The sequence below is a fragment of the Mytilus californianus genome, unplaced genomic scaffold (genome assembly GCF_021869535.1).
Source record: "Mytilus californianus isolate M0D057914Y unplaced genomic scaffold, xbMytCali1.0.p SCAF_4, whole genome shotgun sequence".
In the NCBI taxonomy this organism is placed as follows: Eukaryota; Metazoa; Mollusca; class Bivalvia; order Mytilida; family Mytilidae; genus Mytilus; species Mytilus californianus.
The window spans coordinates 18,455,741-18,478,632 of NW_026262690.1; the positions used below are offsets into that span (position 1 = coordinate 18,455,741).

The following is a 22,892-nucleotide window of genomic DNA, read 5'->3' on the forward strand; positions in this document are numbered from 1 at the left end:
CAAAAGCTTTGCAGATTGTATATTTATCAAAATTATTATGGCATCATTCTGTAAATAAGGCATGTGATTTTTTTTTAATTTGGTGAATACCTTCAAGGTGCAATGCAAGTGGCTTGTCATTTATACGAAACTGTTTGTTTAACATAGGTTGTATTCAGGGGCGGATCCAGCCATTTATAAAAGGGGGAGGGGGGGTTCCTAACCCAGGATAAAAAAGGGGGGGTTCCAACCCCCGGAACCCCCTTCCCCCCTGGATCCGCCGCTGTTGTATTTAATCCTGTGAGTATTCGTAATGATTGCAAGTTGTACATTTGGTCTATTTACTCTATTTGTGATAAACTAAAAATTTGACACTTCGAATACCGGATTAACCTTCATCAGAAAACATAAGGGATGTGCTAGTATGGGTGTATCCCGTCATCTTGGATTGCTTATTACCGCAAATGGTCGAACCAGATTTTTAATAAAATAAACAAATTTGTATTCATTATTTCCACCCTGATTTTTTGTGAGGTTCGTGTTGCGCAGTCTATAGTTTTCTATTGTGTTTTGTAGACTGTGGTTTTTCGTGTTTTCCATCTATGTGTTTGAATATCCCTTTGGTAATTTTCCGCCTTCCTTTTTCTAAATTTACTGTAGGACTATTCATTTCAATTAAGTAATTCAAATGATATTTTTACGATATATCTTAAGTTTTTGATTGATTCAAGCAGTTACAAACTAAGATATCTTAGATAATTGAGTTTTATGAAAGAGTTCATCCCATTTTTTTTTTTAATTTTCTAAAAGAATATGATGTGAGCTTTAATTTTATATCTTATTTAACAATTCTATCAACTAGTTTTCATTTCAGTCACATAATAGTTCTTTTTTGTGTATCCATACAAATTAGGAAAATGTTACCAAGTATGTATCTTGAAAACAATCAGTGGTATATCTGCCTACGAATTTCTTAAATTTGGAGAGAAAAAAACTACATGATGTAAACCAATACGATAATTATTATAAGTTCTCAACGGCATAAACATTGTATGAAATTAATATAAAAGGACTGTGAATAAAATTAACCATCTGCTGGAGCCTTTATATCAGATTAAAATCTGCACTTAATCTCTACTTTGCAATGGATACCATTTTCTTGATTATAAAAAATCAATAAGAATGCATTGTCAGCTTTTCTGCATAAATATAATGCAAAGTAGGAGCTCAATAATGTTAACTTTTTGGTGAATGAGCGTAGCAAAACAGAATTTTATGATGATATTCGAGTTCTTGTTATTAATTGTTCTTCTAACAAAATACTATACAGATCATACATAGACATTTTTTTCAATAAAGATTTATATTTCATATCTAATATAACATTTGCTGATGTTGTAATATCTGGCTGTAAATAATTAACCAGTTTAAATGTACAACTTTTGATACCATACGAGATCACAGTTACATAAATGCAATACATGTACTTATCAAACTTACTGTTGTTTCTACTGGTTCGCTGTTCACCCATACATGAAAGTTGTCACGAGCTACAATAAAAAAAATACTGAGTTTAACTTGATACTATTGTTGCATACATTTTTACTATTTTCATTTTGAAATGAGTATTTACATGTAAGAAAACATTTGGGATGTTGAAACCCAATATTCATAATTTTCTGGAACCGAAATGACTTTTTATTATACAAATAGAAGGTTATTCACACTTTAAAACGGGCTTAACCAATTTACCACGGAAACACACTTTCGCATATTATTCTATCCGTATCAAACCACGAAGAAAACTCATTTGAGAAACCATTTTGTTTTCATTCAAAACCTTTCAGAATTCTTTGATAAATAAATAATTTACATTAAAAAAAAAACAGTTTGTGATCTGAAACCTAGTATTGTTTATATATGTAAAATAAAAAGTGAATACCTTTAGAAGACAGTTAAAACCATAACACCCTTGGAATTTTTTTTCAAAAACCTATAATATTTTTACTGACATGATGATTTGGACTTATATAGAAATTGTACAGCTTATCCCATGAATCCTTAAATTGCGTTAATAAATAAATGTAAAGTGATACTTTTCTCTTCTGTCTTACACAAATAACATTCATTATCCTTAAAAATATTTCTATTTTCTTTTTACTCAAATTTCTTTTACACATTATATCAGTAGCGTGTCGTTTATTCCTAAATATCTTGTCCGACATAGATACAAATTGACTTCTCACATTTTTATCTACTTAAATATTATATAGCACCTTATGTACAGTAATCATAAGAGTCATTAAAATTACTGTCACTATAAAAGACGATTTTAAAAGTGTAAATTGTGCATCAATGTCGTCCGAAATAAAAATAAAACCACTTTAAAAAGTATGAATAGTAAATTTGCCATTCCCTATTCTCAGCGTACAACAGTTAAGATGACGGTACAAATTAACCTTCTAACTAACGGTTATAATGTTTTCTCAAATCACCGTCTCAAAAACAGCTGTAATGTTATCACAAAGCACAGTCTCAAATAACAATTATAATGTTATCTCAAATCACAGTCCCAAATGACATTTATGATGTCATAACAAATCACCGTCTCAAAAACAGCTATAATGTTATCATAAATCACAGTCTCAAAAATAACTATAATGTTATTACTAATCACCGTCTCGGATAACAGTTATAATGTTATCACAAATCACCGTCTCAAAAACAGCTATAATGTTATTACTAATCACCGTCTCGGATAACAGTTATAATCATTACAAATCACCGTCTCAAAAAAAAGCTATAGTGTTATTACTAATTACAGTTTCAAAGCATCTATAATGTTACAACAAATCGCCTCCTCAAAAACAGCTATAATGTTATCATAAATCACGTCTCAAAAATAGCTATAATGTTATCACAAACCACCGTCCCAAATAATAGTTATAATGTTATCACAAATAACCGTCTCAGATAACAGCAATAATCTTATTACCAATAACCGTCTCAAAAACAGCTATAATGTTACCCCATAAATCATCGTCTCAGATAAGTGCTATAATGTAATTACTAATCACTCTCTCAGATAACAGCTATAATGCTATTACAAATCACCGTCCCAAATAACAGTTATAATGTTATCACAAATAATCGTCTCAGATAACAGCTATAATCTTATCACCGTCTTAAAACAGGTATAATGTTATCATAAATCACCATCTCCGATAACCGCTGTAATGTAATTACTAATCACCGTCTCAAATAACAGTAACAATGTTAACAAAAATAACCGTCTCAGATAACAGATATAATGTAATTACTAATCACTGTCTAAGATAACAGCTATAATGATACTCCAGATCTCCTTCGAAGATAACATTTTTAACTCAAACCTCAACTCAAAGTAAAAAACTGGTTTAATCTTCCTCCGCACGGTTAACGTGTTTAATGGAATGAAAATAATCCCTGAACTATTTAGAAGGAAATAAAAGAATGCAAATTATGACTTCATTTGAAATAAAGATAGTTCGGTAAAAGATTCGGAGCAGTGGTAATAAGTGTCATTACAAAAAGCCGTCACTGTACACTGAGATCATATCATTACATATTACCGTCACTGTACGATGATCATGTCATTACAGGTTACAGAGTTATTCACTGTACAGTGATCTTTTCATTACAGATTACAGTAATTGTAAAGTGACCAAGTCATTACATATTACCGTCACTTTACGATGATCTTGTCATTACAGATTATCTTCACTGTACATTGATCGTGTCATTACAGATTACCATTAATGTACAGTGTCCAAGTCATTACAGATTACCGTCAATGTACAGTGACCAAGTCATTGCATATTACCGTCACTTTACGATGATCTTGTCATTACAGATTATCTTCACTGTACATTGATCGTGTCATTACAGATTACCGTCAATGTACAGTGACCAAGTCATAACATATCATATTCCCTGTACAGTGACCGATTCATTTCAGATTTCCGTAACTGTTCTGTGACCAAGTCATTACAGGTTATCTTCTTTGTACAGTGACCGATACATTACAGTTCAATGACCAAGTCATTACATATTTCCTATCTGTACAGTGACCAAGTCATTACATATTACCGCCAATGTGCAGTGACCAGGTCATTAAAGATTACCGTCAATTTACAGTGACCAAGTCATTACATATTATCTTCCGTGTGCAGTGACCAAGTCATTACAGATTTCCGTAATGACACAGTGACCAAGTCATTACATATTTTATTCCATGTACAGTGACCAATTCATTTCAGATTTCCGTAACTGTACAGTGACCAAGTCATTACAGATTATCTTCCTTATACAGTGACAGATTCATTACAGATTATTTTCCCAGTTCAGCGACCTAGTCATAACAGATTTCCGTATCTGTACAATGACCAAGTCATTACAGATTATCTTCCTTATACAGTGACCAAGTCATTACAGATTATCTTCCCTGTTCAGTGACCAAGTCATTACAGATTATCTTCCCTGTTCAGTGACCAAGTCATTACAGATTTCCGTATCTGTACAATGACCAAGTCATTACATATTACCGTCACTGTCCAGTGATCATGTCATTACAGATTATCTTCCCTGTACAGTGACCAAGTCATTACAGATTACCGTCACTATCCAGAGATCATGTCATTACAGATTATCTTTCCTGTACAGTGACCAAGTCATTACATATTACCGTCACTATTCAGAGATCATGTCATTACAGATTATCTTCCCTGTACAGTGACCAAGTCATTACAGATTACCGTCACTGTCCAGAGATCATTTCATTACAGATTATCTTTCCTGTACAGTGACCAAGTCATTACATATTACCGTCACTATTCAGAGATCATATCATTACAGAATATCTTCCATGTACAGTGACCAAGTCATTTCAGATTTCCGTCACTGTACAGTGATTATGTTATTTCAGATTTCCGTCACTGTACAGTGATTATGTTATTTCAGTTTTTCGTCACTGTGCAATGGTCTTTTCATTACAAATAACGGTCACTGTACAGTTATCATGTCATTTTACAAATTGCCGTAACTGAACAGTGATCATGTCATTCAGTTACAGTATCATGTCATAACAAATTATTGTCACTGTTCGGTGATCATGTCATAACAAATTACTGTCACTGTACGGTGATCATGCCATTACAAATTACTGTCACTGTACGGTGAGCATGTCGTTACAAATTACTGTCACTGTACGGTGATCATGTCGTTTCAAATTACTGTCACTGTACGGTGATCATGTCGTTACAAATTACTGTCACTGTACGGTGATCATGTCATGACAAATTACTGTCACTGTACGGTGATCATGTCGTTGAAAATTACTGTCACTGTACGGTGATCATGCCGTTACAAATTACTGTCACTGTACGGTGATCATACCATTACAAATTACTGTCACTGTACGGTGATCATGCCGTTACAAATTACTGCCACTGTACGGTGATCATGTCGTTACAAATTACTGTCACTGTACGGAGATCATGTCGTTACAAATTACTGTCACTGTACGGTGATCATGTCGTTACAAATTACTGTCACTGTACGGTGATCATGTCGTTACAAAATACTGTCACTGTACAGTGACCAGCCAATTACAAATTACTGTAAGAAAGAACCGTTATGATATGATTTTTTTTTAATAAAGAATGGTGTTTATTCTTAGTTAGGAATAAAAACTTTGCTAACAAACAAAAAATATTAAAATAATCAGTATTGATTTATTTTCTCTAAGGATGACGTAAGAAGATTTGATATGATGACGTAGCAATAGTTGTATTACAGAAGATTTATTGATTAATTGATACATTCTAGCCTAAACGTAATAGTGTTTTACTTAGCTTAACAAATGCAGTCTCCTGTGGAATGATAAATTAAAATTCAACCATTACCAATTTACAAAGTGATGATGAAATGTGAATTTTAATTAAAATGAGAATAGTTATAAATTAGTGCAAACGATTTGTCATTCATTCTTATTTTAAAAAGTCTTTAAACTTTTATATAGCTGCTTTCAAAGGTTTTTAAATTTAGCTTTAACGGTGATTAAATTCTCATCAAAATGACTAGCGGAAACAGCAAGTAAGTTAAAGAATATTTTTTTAATGCATTTCCCTTTTGTCTTTCTTAATATAAATCACTTTACCACATTGATTTATGCATTACAATGGAACAAGCCCACTCTTAAACAAGTGATAACATCTCTGCATTGATGTTGAAATTTATTTTTCATTTTTACAGTACGAATTTAAACATAAGATATATTATGTCATGTGTTGTACACATGAATGATTTTTCAAATGACTCTGTCATTATTTCTTGACTAGGAAAGAGTTATATTTGAAACCACATATAGGGCATGGCTATGGTAACTGGAATAAACACAAAGTGTATATTAAACAGACACACTACCGACATTTTGTTTATATCAAGCATTTGTTAGACAATTTTTTGTATATAAAACATTACACACTTCAGACAATTTTTATCCATACATGTAACACGATTACCGCGCTCAAGTTTACAATTTTCCAACTTTAAAAGGGGCATAACTCTAGAACGGTAAATGACTCATTGCCAAAGTTCGAACTCTGTCTTCGAGTTTTGGTTCTTAGGATTGTGTATGAGTTTCATAAAACTTTTGTTTTAGTGCGGAAACGAAAATGGAACGGACGGAACTCCGAAGGACGGTCAATTGTAAGACTTAATGCCCCCATTGACTACGACGGGAACATAAAAAAACTTTTTTTATGCTGGTTTTTATTGGTGGGGAGGGGTTAAACTTAAAGTTCCTTGTTTGATGAAAATAGAAGATAAGGTTAATAAAATATCAACTCAATGACATAAATAACACAAACACATCTACATATATATGTCGAGTTCTGAATCGTCCCGAGTCGAAAAAAGTTGAATGTAAGTTTCATTATTTGTAAACTTTGTGTTGAGCTATATAGATAATTTCCTGTCAAGTTTGGAGACTATGTTCTATCCCATAGAACTGTTTATCAAACAAACTACAAATATAGCTAGGTGTGCTTGATATATTGAGTTTCATGTCATAACTGACTCGAAGGGTTGGTTAAGTTTGCAACAAAGGAGATAGCATTTTCAAATTTAAAAAATTCCATTATTGTACCTGCATGTGAAATAAACATTTCCATTTTCCAAAACTAGTACGTGTTACTTGTCAATTGTTGATAAGGAAAAAATCACTAAACCAAAGATTCTTAAAGGCGAAGTTGTCATCTCTTCGTAGATTTACAGGCGTCATCATGCCTAGGTTAACCTATACAGAATATTTGTCACAGATGACCACATATATGATACATCTATTGCCATGATATATGGGATATATACTGTCTCCCTTTCTGACGCACATGAGTCTCCCTATCTCTGTTTATGATTCATAAATTAATTATAATTATGACAAACGATAGTTGACATTTGTCAATTTGGTTGCGGTTGTGGAATATAATCTCCGTAATGTGAGCTAGGTTATTTGTTTCTATTAAAACATAAAACACAAATTGATAAATTAAAGGGATTTTGAATTAACCAAGATCACAAACTTCGTATAATCGTTAACATTAAAGTGTAGGAAAGTATGATTTCTACCTCAAAGAAGAAGTACATTGAGCTTGATTTAATAATTGTGATCATGATTTCTACATCAACAGATGAAGTATATTGACTTTGCTTTCAGTAACTGCGATCATGAATCTTACACCAGCTGAAGTACTCTGAGCTTGCTTTCAGTAACTGCGATCATGAATCTTACACAAAGTTGAAACAGATGAAGTACTCCGAGCTTGCTTTCAGTAACTGCGATCGTGATTTCTTCACCAAGAAATGAAGTAATTGAGCTTGCATTCAGTAAGTTACTAAGTTACTTACAAAACGATATTTTGACATTTGTTCCATCGACTGTAAGTTCCCATCCTGTCGTAATTTTGGCAACGCCGTCTGATCCTATATATCCAGCTTTCCTACAAGTAAAAAACAACACTGTTTCTTAACATACATATATTATAAAAATGTATATAATTCCAGTAGTGTTCTTTGATATACTTTCATTAGTTTAGCTCCAAACCATAACGTTGAAACCCATAATAGAAAAGGTTTTTAATACAATGTAATATTAAAATAATATTGTATCACAGTTGCTACTCTAAGTCTAACTCAGTGATTCCAACTATCAGGTGCTTTAGAATTCCTTTTTACATTTTTACATATGTGTTTTTTTTCTCGAAAATATATCTTCCCATCATACAGGGCATGTGCTTCATCAAAATCCGAAAAACTAAATGGCCTAAACAGAACAGACAAAAAATCTACAAATGTCAGTAGGGTCACTTATTCAAATATATAATATAAAAGTGACTGTGTCTCTTTGGAGTATTTATTGGTATCGTTAGCCAAATGTGACGCATTAGCATTTAATGAAAACACACTTTGTACAATTTGAATACACTGAACTTGATTCAGAAATAAGCAAAACTAGTGCTCATGTTTGTCTCCTTTAAGACAGATGACGAGACATAGTAGTCAAACATGCAATCGAAAATCCATGCATACGATCGAGACGAAAAAAAGTGTCTTATGCTTATTGTAAGAAAAAAAAATATTTTCGGGGATGTTATCATTTCAGTTACGCGTTTGGTTTTATATATTTTGATATTTACCTTCAAAACAAAAGTGCCTCTTTTTACTTGTTATTTTTAATTTCTATGACCTATCGTGCATACATGATGTTAAATAAGGTATTCTTATTAAACATTTTAATCCTGATATCTATGACGAGTTTACTTATACATGCAAATGGCGTACTTGTTTTCATTAATCAAAGTAGGATTTCATTACCAACAAAAAGCATATATATACTGTTAAAGTGAATACACAATGTGTAGCAACATTACAGTATATTATCCGTTTGTCATGAATCAGTATAAAATCCATTTAAAATATATAATTAATTGATTTCTGGGTGTTAATAATAAAATCGGTTTATATCTTGCTTCACTGTTGCAGGATAATAGAATTCAGCTGATCCAGGAGCTGATATAATAATGTACAATCAAAGATCAAACAGATTTTTTTTATAATTAAAAGGTAATATTTGACCCTGACATATTTGACAGAGGGCGAAGTTTGAGGATTATCGCCACAACATGTATAACTGCGTGTTACAAGTCCGACGTTTCTTTGATGTCAATGGTATCCGGTGTGGGAACAGCTAACACTGCATATGCAGAGAAATCCAGGTTGTCAATTACTCATTAATATCGGTTTCATTATTTCCTGGATGTATTGATTGACATTATTTTCTCTCCCTTTACAAGATTAAATGCATGATAAAACAGCCTTCAAGCGATTAAATAGCTGTTCTAAATTTCATGGACTATTGAAAAACAGCGATACGTCTTCAAAGAGATCTAAAATTGTTTAGAAACGTTGACAACGATATTCATGCATATTCCGGGATATTTTGATAATACTGAGCTCCCTCTTATTTGTTATATTTACAAGAAATCTACCCGGAAATTTGTGTTTAATTATAGCCAATTGTGTAAAGATGTTAATATCACTGAAAATACACCTACTTCATGTAATTGCAGTAATTCCGAATACATTTATGGACCCATTTCCCATGTTATAACAGGAGATCTTAACATCGTTCAAGACCGAGAGTTAAAATCATTCCTCAGTAAAGGACCTAAATATCGTCCCCCGTCAATTATTAATTGGAATGAGTGTCGTAATATCATCTACGACTCACTCCATACTTACTGTTTGAAATGGATAAAACGGGAAAAAGCTGACAAAAAATCTTTGGACTCTTTTTTTAATTCAGTAATGAACATAGTTGATATACGTATTCAACATTTTAAAGAACATTTTACTCTTAACAATAACCACAATAAACCTATTTCTCGTATCAAACATAAACTAAAAGAACTAGCCAAGGAATTTGTTTTTGTCCCGGCCGATAAAGCTGCTAATAATATTATTATTGTTTGACGTAAATTTTACATTGAGGTTCTGAAAAAAGAAATCACCAATTCACCAACATTCCAACTGACTCCATTTTCAGAAAACGACATCTGTAACAAACATAAACTTTTAGCTACCGCTTTACAAGCAGAACCAAATACAATGAAAGTCCCAACTATGTATTGGCTTCCGAAGCTACACAAAACACCTTACCAATATAGAGTCATTTCGTCTTCAAGCCATTGTTCCACTACTAAATTGTCTATTCTTCTTACCAGTACACTTGGTACAATCAAAAACCTGATAATAAATTGTTCAAATAAGGCCTTCGAAAATAGTGGAATTAATTACTTTTGGAGTGTCAAGAACTCGTTGGAAGTACTTGATAAATTACATGCATATATTGGTGATTTTGAATCTGTTCAAAGTTTTGATTTTTCTACCCTATATACCACATTGCCTCACATTCTCATTAAGAAAAAATTCACACACATAATTAAATGGGCATTTAAAAAGTCAGAATGTGAATATATATGTTCAAACTCTTTTAGGTCATTTTTTAGTAGCAATAAACAAAAAAACTATGTCAATTGGACATGCTTTGATACTATATATGCCCTTGAATTTTTACTAGATAACATTTTTGTTCGCTTTGGAGATTCCGTATATCGTCAGGTTATCGGAATTCCAATGGGGACTAACTGTGCACCACTTATTGCGGACCTTTTTTTGTATTGCTATGAGTTACAATTTATGACAAAAATCAGCAAAGACCCATCGAAACAACATCTGATACACAAATTTAATAATACTTTTAGATATTTGGATGATATTTTGGCTCTCAATAATAACGACTTCAGTATGTATACTAAAGAAATTTATCCTGTTGAACTTACTTTAAATAAAGCTAATACTAACAATGACCACTGCCCTTTCCTCGATCTTGATATCTATATCATTAATGGAAAGCTTAATACTAAAATATATGATAAAAGAGATGATTTTTCATTTCCTATCGTAAATTATCCATTTTTAGATGGTGACGTTCCCTTGTCACCATCTTACGGTGTTTATATATCTCAACGTGTACGATTCGCTCGTGTATGTAACAATGTTTTAGATTTTAACGAGAGAAATTTATGTATTACTGAAAAATTATTACACCAGGGTTTTCGATATCACAAACTAGTCAAAACATTTACTAAATTTTATCATCGGTATAAGGACATCATTCGTAAATATAGCTCAACATGCAGACTTCTTATACGTTCAGGTATTTCACATCTAATTTTTTATGGAAATATTCTTTATAAAGCACAAAAATGTCAGTATTCACCTCTGAAGCTAACAAAACCTTCAAATAGACTTATTAAGAAGGGATATAGTTACGATACTGTTGTCAGGTCATTAAAGATTGCATATTTTGGCGTTAATATTGATTCACTTATAGGGTCTTTGCATCGGCACTAAACACATTTATTTTAAAACCAGTTGTTGGCATGACACGGGTTATGTTCTTCTCATATATGTTATGATGGTATGATACTAAACCCCTAACGGGAAGGATTGTGCCTGATATTCATATGATGAAGACATAATCTTTCAATCAGTTTAATTGAAGTCTGGAGCTGGCATGTCAGTTAACTGCTAGTAGTCTGTTGTTATTTATGTATTATTGTCATTTTGTTTATTTTCTTTGGTTACATCTTCTGACATCAGACTCGGACTTCTCTTGAACTGAATTTTAATGTGCGTATTGTTATGCGTTTACTTTTCTACATTGGCTAGAGGTATAGGGGGAGGGTTGAGATCTCATAAACATGTTTAACCCCGCCGCATTTTTGCGCCTGTCCCAAGTCAGGAGCCTCTAGCCTTTGTTAGTCTTGTATTATTTTTAATTTTAGTTTCTTGTGTACAATTTGGAGTTTAGTATGGCGTTCATTATCACTGAACTAGTATATATATTTGTTTAGGGGCCAGCTGAAGGACGCCTCCGGGTGCGGGAATTTCTCGCTGCATTGAAGACCTGTTGGTGACCTTCTGCTGTTGTCTGTTTTATGGTCGGGTTGTTGTCTCTTTGACACATTCCCCATTTCCATTCTCAATTTTATGTATATATATATATTTTTTTAATGATCTAACAAATTGAAAAATGTGTAAATTGCACACACATACACAGATGCTGGCTAAGTATAGGCAACTGAAGTGAAAGATCTGATGCTTAATAAGTTGAAAATCGTTTGCATCAGTCTAAAACCAATTGTTTATTTGATACCTTTCTTCTATGGATGTAGCATAAAAAGTAAAATCACAAAAATAAAGAACTCCGAGGAAAATTCAAAAAGGAAAGTCCCTTATCAAATGGTAAAATCAAAAGTTCAAACACATCAAACGAATGGATAACAACTGTCATATTCCTGACTTGGTACAGGCATTTTCTTATGTAGAAAATGGTGGATTGAACCTGGTTTTAAAGCTAGCTAAACATCTCACTTGTATGACAGTCGCATCAAATTCCACTGATTATATTGACAATGATGTGTGAACAAAACAAACAAAAACAATAGGTAAAAATGTCACAAATAGCATTTGATTTAATAAAGTCAAAACGTGATGAGTAAAATGCACAATTAATGGCCATCTAAGTTCTATGACGATGAGCAGAGCACACAATTGATGGGCATCTAAGTTCTATGACGATGAGCAGAGCACACAATTGATGGGCATCTTAGTTCTATGGTGATGAGCAGAGCACACAATTGATGGCCATCTAAGTTCTATGACGATGAGCAGAGCACACCATAAATGGCCATCTAAGTTTTATGGTGATGAGCAGAGCACACACTTGATGGCCATCTAAGTTCTATGACGATGAGCAGAGCACACAATTAATGGCCATCTAAGTTCTATGACGATGAGCAGAGCACACAATTGATGGGCATCCAAGTTCTATGACGATGAGCTGAGCACACAATTGATGGGCATCTTAGTTCTATGGCGATGAGCAGAGCACACAATTGATGGGTATCTAAGCTCTATGACAATGAGCAGAGTACACATTTGGTGACCATCTAAGTTCTATGATGATGAACGGAGTACACAATTGATGGCCATCTTAGTTCTGTGACGATGACCGGAGCACACAATTTATGGCCATCTAAGTTTTATGAAGATGAGCGGAGTACACAGTTAATGGCCATCTAAGTTCTATGACGATGAGCAGAGTACACAATTAATGGCCAACTAAGTTAATAGGACGACGACCAGAGTACACAATTAATGGCCATCTAATTTCTATTACGATGATCAGAGTACACAATTAATGGCCATCTAAGTTATATGACGATGACCAAAGTGCACAATCAATGGCCATCTAAGTTATATGACGATGTACAGAGTTCACAATTGATGACCATCTAAGTTATATGACGATGAGCAGAGTACACAATTAATGGCCATCTAAGTTCTATTACAATGAGCAGTGTACATAATTAATGGCCATCTAAGTTATATGACATCATATTGAGACGTTTACTTCATGACCAAACATTTTAGAATCAAAACTTAACGAAAATGCACGTGACCTTGATTGTTTCCTCTTTATTTGCATATTTGGTCTGTTATATAAGTAAAAAGAACAAATCAACCTTTAATTACTTTTATATAAACTTTTTTTTTCAAACAACAAAACTAAGCGTATTAAGTTTATCTGATTGGATAAAAAGTTGCTCACAATGAATCAGTTAAGCCTATTTCATGTTTACTGCGATATATGATACTTGCTGCCAGAATTATTCAGGAAAAGTCTTAATAAAACTGTTATGAACTGTAACTAATCATATGTATGTAATTAAAAATGAACTCATTGACATATTCTTCATTAGATAAATTCAATTATGTTTTTCATTAATATATTAAAGATGTCATTCTACTAATCACGTACAAAAGAAAATCATCAAAGTTAGGCATTATGGGTCTTAATTATTCAATAGAATTAAAACACCATTAAAATTAATTATTTTGCATTGTATAACTTAAATATTTATTGAAGCCTCCTCTTATTTGAAGTTTAACGGGCATGGATATATGTCTTCAAAAGCTTAAAATGATACGTTAAATAGTTTTTCTGATAAATATGCAAACAAAAGACAGCAGGCGACCCCTGAATCCGCAATTTGTGTTGCAGTTCTTCTAAGGACGACATTTTGTTTTACTTCATATACCTTTTCACTTAGTTAATGTCTCCAGATGGAATTTTAAAGTGTTTCAGTCGATTAGAATGGTTTGTGTTCGGAAAATTAGTTACATTTATCCAATTTCAATTTAAACCACAAAAATAAAAAAACTCATGACATTTAATACCTGGAATGCTCAGACAAACCAAGAGTAGCACGTATTATATATATTAGTGAAGTAACATAAGGTTATGGTTGGGATTGGCTATATGGAACATATCACTGTAGTTAGCTGTGGAAAAATACTAACTGTTGGATTATAACCAGGCGAATTTGTAGGAATGGGAATTTCTACTAGGGGAATGTTGAACAAGGCAAACTTGTAGGAATGGGAATTTCTACTAGGAATGTTGAACAAGGCAAACTTGTAGGAATGGGAATTTCTACTAGGAATGTTGAACAAGGCGAACTTGTAAAAGGGAATTTCTACTAGGGGAATTTTGAACAAAGCGAACTTGTAGGAATGGGAATTTCTACTAGGAATGTTGAACAAGGCGAACTTGTAGGAATGGGAATTTCGACAAGGGGAATGTTGAACAAGGCGAACTTGTAAGAATGGGAATTTCTACTAGGGGAATGTTGAACAAGGCAAACTTGTAGGAATGGGAATTTCTACAAGGGGAATGTTGAACAAGGCGAACTTGTAGGAATGGGAATTTCTACTAGGAATGTTGAACAAGGCGAACTTGTAGGAATGGGAATTTCTACTAGGGGAATTTTGAACAAGGCGAACTTGTAGGAATGGGGATTTCTACTAGGAATGTTGAACAAGGCGAACTTGTAGAAATGGGAATTTCTACTAGGGGAATGTTGAACAAGGCGAACTTTTAGGAATGGGAATTTCTACTAGGAATGTTGAACAAGGCGAACTTGTAGGAATAGGGAATTTTTACTAAGGGAATGTTGAACAAGGCGAACTTGTAGGAATGGGAATTTCTACTAGGGGAGTGTTAATTAGGCGAACTTGTAGGAATGGGAATTTCTACTAGGGGAATGTTGAACAAGGCGAACTTGTAGGAATGGGAATTTCTACTAGGGGAATGTTGAACAAGGCGAATGGGAATTTCTACTAGGAATGTTGAACAAGACCAACTTGTAGGAATGGGAATGTCTACTAGGACTGTTTAGGGTCTGTCTTCAACACATATATATAGATTGGTTTTTTTTTTGTCATTTAAAAAAGAGAATTTCCATGTTTGTTCTATATTCATTATTAGTATCAATAAGAGACAAAATGATTTTTTGTAAATTGGATATCGGTTGACACATGCAAGGTCATTGCTTAATGGAAGAACGAGGTACGTTTCATTTAATCGATTTCACTACTCGTATTATATTCATGAAAATTCATTTAATCAGCGACAGATTAAGGAAAAACTAGAACAATCACTTTCACCAATAAAAATTGATTTTTGTAATAATCATATTCAATACATTCCGGCTAGATTCTTCTCATTGTAAATGATTTTAACTTGTTAAATAATTTCAAAGATACTGCCATGAAAAGAAATTGATTTTATTCTGTATGAATTTGTCAAAAGAGCAAGATTTCAATCGAATCTTTTTTCATATGAAAACTCTGTGCTGTAAGAGATATTGATTTCATCATTGCATGAAATTTAACAGCGACATGCAACTATTTTATCAAAAAAATTAGACAAGTAATCAACTTATGAATAAAAGGAGATGTGGAAATTTAAAACAAATTGAAAGAATTGCGCCAATTTTATTTCATAGAATATGACCAAAGTAGACATACATATTTCGTTTTAGGATCGAACAATCATAACTCGTAAAAAACCGCTCTCATTTTAACAAACTCGAAAGCTTTCTTATCAAAACTGAATTTTTAATTGACGGAATTTTTGATATATCTAGTGGTAATGAATTTTGAATAACAAAATTAACAAATTTTCTAATGAAGAACGTTGCACTGTGGGATCTTCTAGATAATTCAAAGTATATATATAAAGTCCTTTAACATTATTTCAAAGACCGGTATGCAACTATTCTTATCACAGTCAACGAATTTTGTGAAGAGGTACATGTAGACTCTACAAGAAGTGATCAGATATTTATTCTTATAAATTCAAAAGATGTCTTCGATTTCAAAAAACCAAATTTTGGTTCAATTTTTCTACACATAATTGCAAGTTATAATTCCCCATTGAAGTGGCAAGTTAATTTACAGCTTCCTTCAAGACTGTTTCCTTTACATTCAATAACCGTTTTTTTATATCTATAGGTAGAGTGTCATCATCGAATGCACTATGTCATCGGTTCAACCCCTGCTGAGTCAAAGCATGGACTGGTTGGCTTGGATAATGATATATTTTAAGTTAAGGTTAAATGTATTCCTGTGTACTGTTGTTAACTTGTGAAAATCTTACCTAGCATGTCAGATTAGTACAAAGCAGGGTATATGTTTATCTCATTGATATGTGATCATCCTGAATATGCATGTAATATTTTATACTGAACAATAGTCAATCGAAGTAAGAAGCTGTCGCCACAATATATATAATCATTGTTGCTTGTCCGTAGTCGAGAAAAGGTACAAAACAACCACACTGATTTTGATAACAACGTCGTTTATCGTTTTTCGTCACAGCATTGTCAGTTAGTTCGAGTATCCCTATGGTATATTTCGCCTCTCTTTGATTTATTATCAAAGTTTTTTAAGATTTTAAATTGTTACCGAATTCATTGATTGTTTTTTTTTTTTTTTTACACCAAAACAGGTAAAACGTATATTCTTTTATAGACAATGATACATTTTGCAAATGCTGATCAATTTTGGAAAATTGTCTACGTATCAACATTCAGTTTAAATGTATTCAGTATCAGGTTAATAAATAAGAACACAAAACATTAGCATATTGAGGTAACAAATGATTGGATCAACAAGTTCCAACGAAAACAATTTTGAAGCGATGTTAACTTTGACTGCATTCATAAAATAAAAAATAATTTCATCCACATTAACGTATAATGACTTCAGAACATAATCAGATGATAATGGTATATTATTGGATATATTCAAACCTTCAGCTTCCCGTGACCGAACTGTTATATTGTAAATGTGTTATTAATATGTTGAAATTCTCAACCGCACACTAAATATTTATAGAGAAGAAGGCAAACAATTGGATACAATGAGATACGATTTAAATGAATAAATTGCCTAATAATATCATTTGTTACTTGACCAATTTTAAGGTGTTTAAGTGAACTTAAGTGAAAGTAAACAAAAGAAATGAAGCAAAATTGATTTTCAAAGGATCAATGAGTGTTTTAATAATATTTTTCACATACATTGATTAGGTTTAAAAGCTCTCAAGTATGCAAAATTTATGGATACAGAAATTAAATTATTGAACAAATGCTGAGTAAGGAAGATTGAGTTTATGTCAAAACTGTCATCTTCAAAAACAAGGAAGATAACTGTGGTACAACAATATGGTCGCCTTCTCTCCCAGCAGTAAAATGCATGCCACTTACTATACGGAAGTGCTTTTGATAACTATCGAAGGCCGTGCATTAACCCGTTGTGGGTCATACCATGGTCCTATATTTTTTGTAGATGGTTGTCTCATTGTCATTAATCTCACATCTCCATATTCCATTTAGAGGTTGTCCGCTCAGTTGGATGTACAAATACGCAGCTATGTCCAGTCATAAATAACGACGACGTTAAATCCGATGCCTCGTGTAGAGTTTGTACCATGGTACCATTAAAACGTTTAAACCCGCTGCAATTGTTTGCACCTGTCCTAAGTCAGATTCGAATCTGATGTTCAGTAGTTGTCGTTTGTTGATGTGGTTCATAAGTGTTTCTCGTTTCTCGTTTTTTTATATAGATTAGAACGTTGGTTTTCCCGTTTGAATGGTTTTACACTAGTAATTTTGGGGGCCCTTTATAGCTTGCTGTTCGGTGTGATCCAAGGCTCCGTGTTGAAGACCGTACTTTGACCTATAATGGTTTACTTTTATAAATTTTGACTTGGATGGAGAGTCGTCTCATTGGCACTCATACCACATCTTCTTATATCTATCTCAGTATGTTAAGATTATAGAACTCTTCCATCAAAGGGATGCATAGGTGGTCATCGTTTTTTAAATGTTAGTCAAAATTCCGAGACCTTCATCGCGGTTCACCTACTTTACCAAACCTAGTTGTTAAATTGTTCTCGTCCTGATATACTTGAAATATTTGCCACTGGGTGTTATTATTCACTTGCTGTTAAGGCATTGTTTCTTGTTTAAATTTATATCAATCCGACTTTTTTAGGTTTATCACAAAAATAACATAATTTTGTTTGTTTTAGAATTGAATATAAATTTACTTTGGGCAATGCACATGTCTTGTCTCTCTACATGGTATATGACGTGCTCTGTAAAATTTACTCTTAAAGGAGGCGCCGATATTAGAGTATAAGAGTGTGTAATCTGTATCTGTATCAGCAAATTTTACTGTTACTTGAAACATATTTCAATGTCAGAACAAGAAAAGTTACTACGGTTAGACTTTAGATTATTTGGCTGTTTAAGTAGATAATAAATCAAGATTCCTAATGCGTCTTTCTATTTGAATACTAGTATATGTTTTTCCATCACGTAAAATAAAATGTATTACTGTATTACTGTGTTGCAGAATGTTGCAAGTGCGATAAAGGCCTTTGGCTATAGTAGCATAGTACAGCTCTCGAAGGAAAAATATCATTTCCAGCTGTAAAATTTACACATTTCGTGTTATCAAATACTTTCATTAAAGCAAATCTGCGTATCTTCGGTTTAGTTATTTTGTCATTTGAATAATTGATCTTGTTTTATTGCAGATAACATCAAAGTGTGCATATATTAAGGTTTATGCATATATTTTGTATAAATAAATCAATATTTTGCCTTGTTTGCTCTCCTCGAAAATCATTAATCATGTTGAAACCACTGTAATATTCTTCACATTTTCACTTTTATTCTAGTAGCGGTTAAATATACCCGAATGATCATAAGCTACTATAATATTATATAGATATAGGAAGATGTGGTATGAGTGCCAATGAAACACCGCATATTTGCTTGTTTTTATCAATGATAAAACTTTTTCAGGGATCATCAAATGATTGGACGTAACAGAGAAACATATACAGAACATCCTTAATAAGACACACAAACCAATGAGAAAACAACACAAAGGCAAAGACACAAAAACCAATGCAGAAACAACACAAAAACACATAACTAATGAGAAAACAACACAAAGATAAAAAACATTAAGGAAACAACACAAAGATAAAAAACATTAAGAAAACAACACAAAGACACAAAAATCAATGTGGAAAAAACGGAAAAAAAAACATAACCAATGAGGAAACAACACAAAAACGCAAAAACCAATTAGTAAATATCACAAAGACACTTATACCGATGAGGAATCAACACAAAGACACAAAAACCAATGAGTAAATAACACAAAAACATATTACCAATAAACAAACAACACATAGATACAAAAACCAATAAGAAAACAATACGAAGACACAAAAACCAATGAGAACCAATAAAAACACATAACCAAATGAGAAAACAACATAAAGACACAAAATCCAATGAGTAAATAAAACAAAGACACAAAAACCAATGTGAAAACAACACAAACGACAAAAAAACAATGGTTAAACAACACAAACTCACAAAAACCAATGAGTAAATAACACAAAAAACAAAGACCAATGAAGAATCGACACAAAGACACCAATAGCAATGAGTAAATAACTCAAAGACACGCAAACCAAAGACCAATGAGTAACTAACACAAAGACACATAGACAAATGAGGAATCAACACAAAGACACAAAAACCAATTAGTAAATATCACAAAAACACATTACCATTAAACAAACAACACATAGATACAAAAACCAATAAGAAAACAATACGAAGACACAAAAACCAATAAGGAACCAATAACAACATAACCAATGAGAAAACAACACAAAGACACAAAAACCAATGTGAAAACAACACAAAGACAAAAAAAAAACAATGAGTAAATAACACAAAGACTAAATGAGTAAATAACAAAGACACAACAAGTGAAACTGCGAGCTACTGCTCACTGATGATACCCCCGCCGCAAGTGGATAATTTTAATAGTGTAAAAATATGTAAGTGTTCGGTAAACAGGAAGTTGTTGAGTGATGAATCTGAAAACGCATCACACACGGTAAAGGTGACCTTTATAAACCCTGAAACCAAATTTCAGAAATCCTTGTATTGTAGTTTCTGAGAAAAATGTGACGACAATTTTCAACTTGGCTATCATGTGTAAAATGATACAAGTGTTCGGTAAACAGGAAGTTGTGGAGTGATGAATCTGAAAACTCATCACACGGTATAGCTGACTTATATAAACCCTGAAACCAAATTTCAGAAATCCTTGTAATGTAGTTCCTGAGAAAGATGTGACGAAAAATATTCATGGGACGGAAGGACGGACTGAAGGACTGACGGATGGACGGACGGACGGACGGACGGACAGACAGACAGAGGTAAAACAGTATACCCCACTGTTTTTAAAGCGGGGGTATAAAAATAAATGAGTAAACAACACAAAGACATAAAAACCAATGAGTATTTAATACAAAGGCAAAAAGCAATGAGTATATAACCTAAATACACAAAAACCGATGAGTAATAACACAAACACCAATGAGAAAACAACACAAAGATTTAAAAACAAAGTAGACCATAATAAGCTAAGAGAAAAAATAGGAAAAATTTCCTACATGTATTAAACTTACATCCCACAGCATAGAATAATAAGTTAGTATAAAATGGTATGAATTATTAAATGGGCAATAAATCATCTAGTCTCAAAAGAATAAAAAGTACCAACATGGTCACTAGTTGTTTCAATTAAGGTCATTGCAAACATTTGAATATTTGAAAGGCAATTTCATCAATGTTGCTGCAAGAAGTCTTAATGCTCCAAGTAACTATGTAAAACAAAATATTTAATTGAATTTTCTGCATTATAATTATCTCCATTCGTTGTCATCCATGCCTTTTAAAAATAGTATTCTTAATAGAACGGAAGGAAAAAAAGATGAAAAAAAAACAAAAACGCATGGAACATTGAAAAGTGTAAGCTGTCAATGTTTGTGGACTCTCTAATTCCTAAAGTGAGTAAGTGGCACAACAGTTGTTGTACGTTTAAAGAGCACGGCATATTCTAAGATGTGAAATAAACCTACAACGCTCAGTCAGACCAGGAGAGAAGATATACTCCCGCACTCCCAGAACAGATCCCCCACCACCGAATTACTGGAAGACTTGTTCTAATGACTTTTGATAGGGATCATGACAAGTAACTCAAAATGAATTGATTTCGAGTTTATTTTGCAAACACTGAAATGTCTGCATCTAATTCTTTTCTTTGGGACATTCGCGGTGCCTAGTGCTTGTCGATTACAAATATTTCTTTATCTTTTTTTGCAAAAACCCTAAAACCTTGTATAGATCCTTCTAAATTTGAAATAAACACCATTCGTAAAAAACGGAATTTCGCAACCGGTTTATGTTGAAATGTCAATTACAGAGCAAATGAATATAACGACTGTCGTATTCAAACTTATTATTTGACTCTATGAAATTATTTACATAGGTTATATTTAATATATATAACAGTTATGTTCTTACATTTTGTACTTTATGATAAATCGATGTTAAATAGCATTGCAGGGATAAATTTACAGTGTTCAATAATCATGTTTCTTTCATATTTTCTTTTATTGCAGTAAATAATTGAATATGTCTCAGTAAAGAGTTATATCCGGTGTACGGAAAGACACTCTGACCACTGGTAAGAATTCTAATTGATTTTGTCCATTGGACAATCACATGTGCTATTGGATGGATAAATGTGTTTTATGTCTTTTTGATTATATCACTTTAGTATCTGATTTTTCATTGAACATATTTTTCCGGGTGCTAAATTTAATTGGTTATAAATGTCATTTAATTGATAGTTGAAATTCTACTACAACACTTTTAATGACATTATAAGATCTGTTTTTAATTTTTCAATGAAGCACCGTACATCAACGAAATAATCACATTGCCGTTTATTCTCTTGGGAGACCATATGTAAACATATTCTTTCCGAATTCTTGCAATTCTACATTTTAAAATTTAGTATCATACGATTAATTATCTCTTACACATTCAGATGATCGTTGAATGTTTCAAATTGCTATGGAATTTTGGATTGGACTACACACATTTTGTCAGTAAATAGAGAAACATTTTCAAACTCAAGTACCAAACCTTATTGCGATCTATGAATCCGTTCAGCAATGCAACAATAAATATTGCGATGTCTGCCGTAGTAAATGCTACGTTAATGGAATAGATAAATGGCGAGAAATGCAGATTTAATGGAATCCTAAGTAGGCCGAGGTACAACAACTTTACCAGATTTTAACATTGAAATCAATTAAAACCATCAGCAAATATAATAAGCCGTGTATCTCAGCAGTTCCAGATGTTACTCTGCTTATAAGACATGTATGTATACGTGACATTAAACCATCTAGACTATCGGACCGGGATACAGTCGTGAGGAAGTACAATCAA

The 22,892-nt window shown here is 32.7% G+C and overlaps 1 protein-coding gene across 1 annotated transcript in view; it reads right to left on the reverse strand.

The window, feature by feature from the left end:
• The window catches only part of LOC127737612 (uncharacterized), a 37,390-nt gene that overhangs the window by 3,413 nt on the left and 11,085 nt on the right, over positions 1 to 22,892 (reverse strand). The window contains exons 2-3 of the mRNA XM_052248456.1: positions 7,924 to 8,015; positions 1,480 to 1,529 (exon numbers count right to left, since the gene is read on the reverse strand). Of these exons, the coding sequence (XP_052104416.1) occupies positions 1,480 to 1,529; positions 7,924 to 8,015 (142 nt within the window). The remainder of the gene's footprint in view (positions 1 to 1,479; positions 1,530 to 7,923; positions 8,016 to 22,892) is intronic.